Genomic DNA, 12,151 nt, shown 5'->3' on the forward strand with positions numbered 1-12,151 from the left:
ATCATATGAGCACATTTATCATATGAGCACATTTATCATATTAGCACGTTTATCATATGAGCACATTTATCATATGAGCACATTTATCATATGAGCACATTTATCATAAGAGCACGTTTATCATATGAGCACATTTATCATAAGAGCACATTTATCATATCAGCACATTTATCATATGAGCACATTTATCATATAAGCACGTTTATCATATGAGCACGTTAATCATATGAGCACATTTATCACAAGAGCACATTTATCATATGAGCACAATTATCAAACACATTTATCATATGAGCACATTAATCATATGAGCACATTAATCATAATGAGCACATTAATCATATGATCACATTAATCATATGAGCACATTAATCATATGAGCACATTAATCATATGAGCACATTTATCATAATGAGCACATTAATCATATGAGCACATTAATCATATGAGCACATTTATCATATGAGCACATTTATCATATGAACACATTTATCATAATGATCACATTAATCATATGAGCACATTAATCATATGAGCACTTTTATCATATGAGCACATTTATCATATGAGCACATTAATCATATGAGCACTTTTATCATATGAGCACATTTATCATATGAGCACATTAATCATATGAGCACATTTATCATATGAGCACATTTATCATATGAGCACATTTATCATAATGAGCACATTAATCATATGAGCACATTAATCATATGAGCACTTTTATCATATGAGCACATTTATCATATGAACACATTAATCATATAAACACATTTATCATATGAGCACATTTATCATATGAGCACGTTAATCATATAAGCACATTTATCATACGAGCACATTTATCATATAAACACATTTATCATATGAGCACATTTATCATATGAGCACATTTATCATATGAGCACATTTATCATAATGATCACATTAATCATATGAGCACGTTTATCATATGAGCACATTTATCACATGAGCACATTAATCATATGAGCACATTTATCATATAAGCACGTTTATCATATGAGCACATTAATCATATGAGCACATTAATCATATGAGCACATTTATCATATGAGCACATTAATCATAAGAGCACATTTATCATATCAGCACATTTATCATATGAGCACATTTATCATATAAGCACGTTTATCATATGAGCACGTTAATCATATGAGCACATTTATCACAAGAGCACGTTTATCATATGAGCACATTTATCATAATGATCACATTAATCATATGAGCATGTTTATCATATAAACACATTTATCATATGAGCACATTAATCATATGAGCACATTTATCATACGAGCACATTTATCATATAAACACATTTATCATATGAGCACATTAATCATATGAGCACATTAATCATACGAGCACATTTATCATATAAACACATTTATCATATGAGCACATTTATCATATGAGCACATTAATCATATGAGCACATTTATCATAATGATCACATTAATCATATGAGCACATTAATCATATGAGCACATTTATCATACGAGCACATTAATCATATGAGCACATTTATCATATGAGCACATTTATCATATGAGCACATTAATCATATGAGCACATTTATCATATAAGCACGTTTATCATATGAGCACGTTAATCATATGAGCACATTTATCACAAGAGCACGTTTATCATATGAGCACATTTATCATAATGATCACATTAATCATATGAGCATGTTTATCATATGAGCACATTTATCATATGAGCACATAAATCATATGAGCACATTTATCATATGAGCACATTTATCATATGAGCGCATTAATCATATGAGGACATATCCTATGAGCACATTTATCATATGAGCACATTTATCATATGAGCACATTTATCATATGAGCACATTAATCATATGAGCACATTTATCATATAAGCACGTTTATCATATGAGCACGTTAATCATATGAGCACATTTATCATATAAGCACGTTTATCATATGAGCGCATTAATCATATGAGGACATATCCTATGAGCATATTAATCATATGAGCGCATTTATCATATGAGCACATTTATCATATGAGCACATTAATCATATGAGCACATTTATCATATGAGCACTTTAATCATATGAGCACATTTATCATATGAGCACATTAATCATATGAGCACATTAATCATATGAGCACATTTATCATATGAGCACATTTATCATATGAGCACGTTTATCATATGAGCACATTAATCATATGAGCACTTTAATCATATGAGTGCATTTATCATATGAGCACATTTATCATATGAGCACTTTAATCATATGAGCACATTTATCATATGAGCACTTTAATCATATGAGCGCATTTATCATATGAGCACATTAATCATGAGCACATTTATCATATGAGCACGTTTATCATATGAGCACATTAATCATATGAGCGCATTTATCATATGAGCGCATTTATCATATGAGCACATTTATCATATGAACGCATTAATCATATGAGCACGTTTATCATATGAGCACTTTAATCATATGAGCACATTTATCATATGAGCACTTTAATCATATGAGCACATTTATCATATGAGCACATTAATCATATGAGCACTTTAATCATATGAGCACTTTAATCATATGAGCACATTTATCATATGAGCACTTTAATCATATGAGCACATTTATCATATGAGCACATTTATCATATGAGCACTTTAATCATATGAGCACTTTAATCATATGAGCACATTTATCATATGAGCACTTTAATCATATGAGCACATTTATCATATGAGCACATTAATCATATGAGCGCATTTATCATATGAGCGCATTTATCATATGAGCACATTTATCATATGAGCACATTTATCATATGAGCACGTTTATCATATGAGCACGTTTATCATATGAGCACATTTATCATATGAGCACGTTTATCATATGAGCACGTTTATCATATGAGCACATTAATCATGAGCACATTTATCATATGAGCACATTTATCATATGAGCACGTTTATCATATGAGCACGTTTATCACATGAGCACATTTATCACATGAGCGCATTTATCATATGAGCGCATTAATCATATGAGCGCATTTATCATAAGAGCGCATTTATCATAGGAGCGCATTTATCATACGAGCACATTTATCATATGAGCACATTTATCATATGAGCACATTTATCATATTAGCACGTTTATCATATGAGCACATTTATCATATGAGCACATTAATCATATGAGCACATTTATCATATGAGCACATTTATCATATGAGCACATTTATCACAAGAGCACGTTTATCACATGAGCACATTTATCACATGAGCACATTTATCATATAAGCACATTTATCACAAGAGCACGTTTATCACATGAGCACATTTATCATATTAGCACGTTTATCATATGAGCACGTTTATCATATGAGCACATTTATCATATGAGCACATTTATCATATTAGCACATTTATCATATGAGCACATTTATCATATGAGCACATTTATCACAAGAGCACGTTTATCACATGAGCACATTTATCACATGAGCACATTTATCATATAAGCACATTTATCATATGAGCACATTTATCACAAGAGCACGTTTATCACATGAGCACATTTATCACATGAGCACATTTATCATATGAGCACATTTATCATATGAGCACGTTTATCACATGAGCACATTTATCACATGAGCACATTTATCATATAAGCACATTTATCACAAGAGCACGTTTATCACATGAGCACATTTATCATATGAGCACATTTATCATATGAGCACATTTATCACAAGAGCACGTTTATCACATGAGCACATTTATCATATTAGCACATTTATCATATTAGCACGTTTATCATATGAGCACGTTTATCATATGAGCACATTTATCATATGAGCACATTTATCACAAGAGCACGTTTATCATATGAGCACATTTATCATATGAGCACGTTTATCACAAGAGCACGTTTATCATATGAGCACATTTATCATATGAGCACGTTTATCACAAGAGCACGTTTATCACATGAGCACATTTATCACATGAGCACGTTTATCATAAGAGCACGTTTATCATATGAGCACATTTATCATATGAGCACATTTATCATATTAGCACGTTTATCATATGAGCACGTTTATCATATGAGCACATTTATCATATGAGCACATTTATCACAAGAGCACGTTTATCACATGAGCACGTTTATCACAAGAGCACGTTTATCACATGAGCACATTTATCACATGAGCACGTTTATCATATGAGCACATTTATCATAAGAGCACGTTTATCATATGAGCACATTTATCATATGAGCACATTTATCATATTAGCACGTTTATCATATGAGCACGTTTATCATATTAGCACGTTTATCACATGAGCACGTTTATCACATGAGCACATTTATCACATGAGCACGTTTTTTCATAAGAGCACATTTATCATATGAGCACATTTATCATATGAGCACGTTTATCATATGAGCACATTTATCATATTAGCACGTTTATCATAAGAGCACGTTTATCATATGAGCACATTTATCATAAGAGCACGTTTATCATATGAGCACATTTATCATATGAGCACATTTATCATATTAGCACGTTTATCATATGAGCACGTTTATCATATTAGCACGTTTATCACATGAGCACGTTTATCACATGAGCACATTTATCACATGAGCACGTTTATCATAAGAGCACATTTATCATATGAGCACATTTATCATATGAGCACGTTTATCATATGAGCACGTTTATCATATGAGCACGTTTATCATAAGAGCACGTTTATCATATGAGCACGTTTATCATATGAGCACGTTTATCATAAGAGCACGTTTATCATATAAGCACGTTTATCATATGAGCACATTTATCATATAAGCACATTTATCATATGAGCACATTTATCATATTAGCACGTTTATCATATGAGCACATTTATCATATGAGCACATTTATCATATAAGCATAAAATATTAATTTATTAAAATAAAATATTTATGAACAAGTCATTATTGATCATCTGCTGAAAGCAGTCACTACCACGATCAAAAACCTGTTAAGTGATCATATCTAAATAATTAAAATAAAGATTAAACATAACAGTGTAATAATCATTTGTCATTTTCAATTAAATACAATTCAATACAATTTTTGTCAGAATTTTTTCATATTCTCAGTCATTTTATTTTCTGTAGTGAAACAGCATCTGTTCTGCTTCTCCGTCTTGTGTTTTCATATTTATTGCATTATATCTTACCAGTTAAACCACTGAAATAACAGCTGTTAACATGCTGTAAAGCCCCCTTGTTTTTCTTCTCTTCTCCAGCTTTCCTCAGATCCTCCAGGTTCTTCACCCATGCATCTTTTCCCTCCTCCTTCAGTCTGGGAATCAGGAACTCCAGATGATGAAGACTGAGAGCGCTGTCGGCTTTTAATGCGATCTTAGACAGACTCATGATGGCCATATAAGCTTCTTGCAGAAGGAGAGACTTTTCTTCTTTAATCTTCTCCAGATCTCTCTTCAGATTTTCTTCTATTTCTGTTTTCTTCTGAGTCTCTTTCAGGCTACTTTCATATTGCTCCTTGGTGCGTTTATATTTTGTTTTGTCAAAGCTGGTTTTGTGCTTTTCATCAGTGCGTTCATACTCCTGTTTGAGCTCTTCAAATGTCATAGTGACATCCTTTGTCTTGGTCACATATTTCTTGTTCTCTCTGATGTGTTTGCTGTAATGACACTTCCCTGAACAGACAGTGCAGTGCTCGTTTTTCATGACTGAACACCATGAGGGATCTGGTGCCATTGAGCAGTCCCACTCATGGCAGTTTTCCTCACAGACGGAGCAGCAGGTGGCGTTTCTGTTCCACCACCATTCATTTTCAATGGGGACTTTTTCTTTGAAACGTCTCTTCACTGTAAACTGAAAGTTTACACATTTCTTGATATTCTCTCTGTTCTGTCTGAGGGCTTCCTGAATCTGATTGAGTCCTTCAGTTTTTAGCTCCTTCTCATTGAGTCGGTCCCTCAGATTAGAGACACAGGCCTCGAGTCGTCTTCGCTCCTTCAGGACATCTAATGTCATCTTAACACTTTTCCTGTTGTCTTCTTTCAGGAGTGTCAAGAACTCATTCATGCTTTCCTCTCCCATTTCCCATGATGATTTTAAAACTCGCTCATACCGTTTGTGTCTTTTCTCTTTCTGTCGGTTGTTGAATAAGAAGTGAACAGGTTTGTTGTCTTCATCTCTTCTGCAGGGTATTTCTTCTATTTTAATGGCATTGAGGGCATCTGTTGGAGGTAATCCATCTGAATATGTGAGTAGAAACACGATGTTGTTCTCTATATCTCTCCCAAACAGAGACAGAACTGAGTGAAATATGTAAAGCTCTTTTCCAGAGAGACGATTCTGAGACGTCTTCATCACTAAACACACTGCATCAATATAATGAACCCCATCCTTATGTGAAAATAATCTGCCCAGATACTCAGAAATCTCTCTGTCTTTCTCGAATCCTTCAGTGTCTCCGTATCCTGGAGTATCAATGATGGTCAGAGATGTTTTTTTTTCTTTAACAAACGCCTCATAAACCGTGATCTCAGATGTCTGGGATTGGGATTGATCTTTATGTTGTTGTTCTTCTGTGATTTGATAAAACTCTTCATCCTCAAACGTCACTCCCAGTAAGTGGTTGATCATGGTGTTGACGAGGGCAGTTTTCCCAGAGCCGGTTTCTCCCACCATCAGAATGACTTTGTTCTGCTTTTTGCTGTCTCTTCGTCCATATGTCCACAGTCTGACCTTTCTATTAGTTCCACCAATATATTTTCGCTCAGTGTTCAGGCGGTAAAGCGCTGGAGGACCTGGTTCTAGTAGTGTGGCATCATGATGGGCTCTACAGAAGAGATTTGATTTAGTATAAAGGTTAGGATTTCAGTCAGCTATTTATTAGTGTACAGTGGCTGTAATTGTATGCACTTATGTTGTTGCACATTTGCTGATTTGTCAACAACCCAGCTAACAGATATTTGAATTAAAGCCCTGCACGGACTGGCACCAAAATATATTTCTGAGCATTTCATGACAATTTACTCACCCCCATCTCATCATCAAGATGTTCATGTCTTTCTTAAAAACTGCTTTTGTTCTTTCTTTTTTTCCTGGAACACATTCCAGGATTTTTCTCCACATAATGGACTTCAATGGCAACCAATGGCTGAAGGTCCAAATCAATGCAGTTGACTTTTAACTTTCAAACATTTTGAAAGTTAATAAGATAATAAAGTGATTGAGGGAGTGATGATTGACTATTAGTGATGAACAACTGATGGTAACAAGCAGATCCAATGAAGGAAAGAGTCACCATTATGGTTATCAATATCTGCTTTAGTTGGGCTCTTGACTTCTTAAATATTAGATTATCTTTTGCTGGTTTAACTGTGTGATTCTAAAGTACATTTGGCATGGTTAAAAAAAAAAAGCCTAGAGAAAATCCCATCTGGTGTAATTAGTTATGTTTTGACATAACCATTAATCTGCTGAACTGGTCTCATTCATGGGTGGTACTTTATTTTATCGAATACAGCAGCACTGTGACTCTTAAGCTTGACTATTTTTATCTGTTAATTTACTTAAAAGGTTTGAAGTACTTTACCACATCTGTGTATGAATATCAACAACGGTGACATCAAACATTGTTTAGCAGTGCATGTTGGGTGCACCAATCAAAACTCATCCATAATCCCAGCATGCATTGCGACATTAATAAATTATGATCTGAATTGTCTTAGTAACTTATTTTATTCTTACTATTTTCTTTTATTTGTTGCTGTTGTTTTTGTTGTCCTTTATTAGTAGCTTGTTTTGTGAAATTCTGAGTTTATCTGTTAATATTAATAATGTTTTGTCACAGGTGTAGAGATTCATTCACTGCTGATTCTTAATGTCTGTGTTAAGTAGTTTAAAGGTGCCCTAGAATGATTTGAAACAATATGTTACATTGTTCTCTGATATCTACATAGAGGATATGTGGCTTATTTAAGGGGAAAAAATTGTCCAGATACAGATTTACAGGTCCATTTACAAAAGGTCCATTTATAAATTGTTCCTTAGGATGTAATGCTCTGTTTTTGCCTTATTTGGAAGGGTGATGAATATTAATGTTGAGCTCTGCTCTGGTTGGCTTATTTCAGCAGCTAACATCAGTTCAGTAACGCGGCTCGTGAGTCCTGACAGAACACAGACCGACTGAATGACACTTTAAGCAAAACATCTCAAATGGAGATTGATAAAATTCCGCTTCCTTGTTTATTAGTGTTTTCAGATCATCTGCACCCAAGAAAGAGCTTGAGTTCATGCGGTTGCCTGATATCAGTAATTAAATCCCCCAAACAGAGCTGTTCTGTGAAAAGAAACCTGTATACTATCCAGTGTTTTACCTAAACATGTCCAATCTGGCAATCTCTCTCTCTCGCACGGACGATCTGAAAACACCAATAAACAAGTAAGCTGCATTTCAGCAATCTCCATTTGAGATGTTCTCCTTGAAGTGTATCATTCAGCCTACATTTTAGACTTGTCTTTTGTCATCAACGATATTGCATATTTATATAACGTTAGTCACAATGTAGGCTACGCAGTGACTATGACTTACTCTGAAATACAAGCATGCAAAAACATCATACTTAAAGGTGCACTATGCAACTTTCCGTCCACTGGAGGGCGCCTATTCAAAACAAAGGCATAGTTTGATGACGTCAAGTGTGAGCGCAGTATCTTGGGAAATGTGGTCTTCACCTCACAGCCGGTGGAAAATAGGACTCGGGCAGAAAAAATGTTCATGGATGCAGTTATTAACGTTACTGTAGTGTAAAACAGAGCAGGACCGAGTGTTGTGGGGCTGATCACGGAGTGATTGTTATACAAGCACACGGCTCGCGAGTACCGGGACTTTTATTATAACGGGACGGGACGGGACACAGTCGCCGGGCGCGCGCACTTCCGCTTTTTCCGGTCATGACTATAAGGTAAAGCAAGCAGCTCTGTTTATCATATTAGATGCATTTAAGTATGTTTAAAATTGTGTTATGACGTTACTCTGTGCATTATGACGTACTCTGTGCTGATGTGACATAAGAGAAAAGCGCTTCTGCACAATAAAACCGAGGGTAGCACAGATATGACGCGATTGACAGGAGACTCGATCAAACACTATGCTGAAACGTTCCGGTCCTTAGTTAAAATAGCAATTTTCTTACAATTTACAAATAGTTGGAAACATTTGGGATATTGTAAGTATTCAACTGAACAAAATATATAACACTGGCCTAGTGGATTTTGGATATTTTACTGCAAAAATACTACATAGTCCATCTTTAAGTTCTCAAAAATATAAATAAATATATATTTTTACAAAATGAATAGCCTTGTCAAATGACTATCGTTTTAACGTATATGGTGGAAAAGGTGACGTTTACAAGAAGGATCGAGTGAACGATCTTTAAGCATCGTATCTACAGTTGTAATTCGTAATACAAAATAATAAACCTGTCATTAGACACACTATTTAGTTTGGTATGGTACTTGGTGTTTCCTATTGTTACTGTACTAGCATCTTGCGTTATCTATACAAAGCGGGCTCTCTAAGAAACTTTCAATTTAATCAGAAATTGTTTAAACAGTGAATAAATCGCTACTTACTGCTTGCAGGAATATACTGTAATTGCCCCTTTCTTCAGTTTAAGAGGCTGAGTGAAGCTTTCTTGAAATGGGCCGAACAAACGGAACGATTTTGAAATAAATTGTTGTGGTATCCGATTATAATAAACCTCAACCATGACTGTTGAAAAGTCCTCACGTCTCCTGCACAGCCTGAACATGACGTGTGTCATGAGAGCCGTTTTCGCTATCCTTGAGTGACTCTGCAGTCCTGATGATTTCGGCTCCATCAGTTCTACCTGATAATGAACATGTTTGGACAGATGCAAATGTTGGGGGCGTGCATATAAATGATCCCCAATGCTTGCGTCACAGTTGGGTTTATGTTAAGAAGCACTTATTTTTCCATAGTGTTTTTCATGCACAAGCTTTACATAAGAAGTAGGAGGCAATGATGTTTGAGACTCACAGTATGTGGTGTCTATGTGCTGAACTCTTATAATTTCACTATGGCAAGGTTAATTAAATTTTTCATTCTAGGGCAACTTTAAGTTAAACCAGTATTTTTATTAATATTTTTCCATAATATAATCACATGCAAGTTTGCATAAGAATATCCTCTTACAGCATTCCGTGAACTTCTTCCAGCCGGCGTTTGGTTGCTGAAATTAAATAACATGCAGTTATACTATAAATCTTCAGCAGATTATCACATAATATAACAACAAAATATTGATTTGACATAGTGGGGCTTTTTCAAATAACAATATTTGTTTTCTCATTTCACAATTCATTTTAAAAGTTTAAAAAACCCTCTTAAAATGTTTGTGCTGTTCTTCACACAGTTAAAGAATAATTTGGGAAACTGGCCATTCTGTGCAGTAAATTATTGAACAACTGTTTCAAGTCAAGGAAGAAAATCAATCTCATAATTATAGACACTGTTACTGCTTTTGTTTCAGTTTTAAATAACAGTATTTTACTGATACTTCAATAGTCTTGTGTGATAAACTGTTTTCCTCTTATCATTTCCATTTTTGTCAAAGTTTAATTTATTAGTCGGAGTGGGGAATAAACTACAGAAAGAAACAATATATGAAATAAAACAATAATGCAAACATTTTCTCTGCAAAAACAAAACTTGATTTTAAATAAAACCGTACTTTAGTACAAGTTCACCTAAGCAAACAAGGAAGATAATTTTTATCAGATATTTGATCAAATTAGATATTTTAGATCTTATTAGATATTTGTATTTCAGAAAAGTTTGAGGCTGCAGGAATTGAACAGCTTTAACTTCTGTTTGAATTCACAAACCCTTTAGTTTGGTCGGTTCTATCACGCACAGATCAAAAGAGCCGCCTGAGCAAAACATGGCTAAAAAACGACAGCGGCGATTTACACCGATTGAAAATAACTTATTTTCTTAGCGATAGACATATGTACTAATGAGTGAAACTAATAGTGAAACTAGTGATATATATATATATATTTACACTTTGTAAAAGTAGCAGTTCTTTTCAATTTTTTGAACTTGACTCAACTTTTCAAAGTGTTAATAGTAATTAGATGCGATTTATACTTTTTGACAGATACATACTGTTTGCACCTCAGTATTATTGTACATTAACATGATAATAACAGTGTAAATCATTATATTTATTAAAATTTAATTCCATTTTATTTATTTTTAATATTTATTGAAAGTAAATGCCTTTCTGATGTGATATGTGATGGGAAAGGGGAAGAGCGAGCTCTGCAAAAGTTGTCAAAACCAAATTCCTTGAGCCTTAAACTTAACTGACTACACCAGTGGTTTTCAAACCTGTCCTGGAGGCATCCCAGCCCTGCACACTTTTCATGTTTCCCTCATCAGACACACCCAATTTAGGTATTGCAGTCTCTACTAACAAGCTGATGAGTTGAATCAGGTGGTGACACAAAATGTTCAGGGCTGGGGTGCCTCCAGGACAGGTTTGAAAACCATTAAGTATGTGCGCCTTTTTTAACGTTGTTTGGCCCAACCAGGCATTGTAAGGTGGAGCAATTGCAAATAGCACTTGCCAACAAGGCACTTGGTATAAATAGACACTCTTCTTAAAAAATCATAGACACTCTTCTTAAAAAATCAAAATGTAATTATTTACTGACTCACCTTTCATTACAGGACGATTGTTCATGCTGTCGTCACTTAAGCCAGAATCACTCTGAGGGACATTCAATGATTCTATGCAGTTTTTGCTGCCTCTTAAAAGGTTAACCACTCAGTGATGTGCTGTCCCTTTAAACCCTAAAGAGAAACAGTTACAATTATAAAGGAATTTAAATGATATGTAAATCTTTTGGAACAAACTAAAACAAAAAAAATCAACGAAAACATGTAATGCTTTAAAAACACTGGATTATATGTAATTTCATATATATATATATATATATATATATATATATATATATATATATATATATATATATAT

At 34.1% G+C, this 12,151-nt stretch overlaps 2 protein-coding genes across 4 annotated transcripts in view; both read right to left on the bottom strand.

The window, feature by feature from the left end:
- Window positions 1–12,151, bottom strand: part of LOC137080929 (uncharacterized) — a 259,912-nt gene that overhangs the window by 211,082 nt on the left and 36,679 nt on the right. The gene's annotated exons all lie outside the window — the stretch shown is intronic.
- LOC137080903 (uncharacterized) overlaps window positions 4,965–12,151 on the bottom strand; it is a 470,496-nt gene continuing 463,309 nt past the window's right edge. For both annotated transcript variants that reach the window (XM_067447607.1, XM_067447606.1), the window contains 3 exons: window positions 11,833–11,967; window positions 10,303–10,339; window positions 4,965–6,915 (listed from right to left, as the gene is read on the bottom strand). In XM_067447607.1, the coding sequence (XP_067303708.1) occupies window positions 5,271–6,915; window positions 10,303–10,339; window positions 11,833–11,857 (1,707 nt within the window). In that variant the 5' untranslated portion in view covers window positions 11,858–11,967 and the 3' untranslated portion in view covers window positions 4,965–5,270. The remainder of the gene's footprint in view (window positions 6,916–10,302; window positions 10,340–11,832; window positions 11,968–12,151) is intronic.

Source organism: Pseudorasbora parva, chromosome 1, assembly GCF_024679245.1.
Source record: "Pseudorasbora parva isolate DD20220531a chromosome 1, ASM2467924v1, whole genome shotgun sequence".
Lineage (NCBI taxonomy): Eukaryota > Metazoa > Chordata > Actinopteri > Cypriniformes > Gobionidae > Pseudorasbora > Pseudorasbora parva.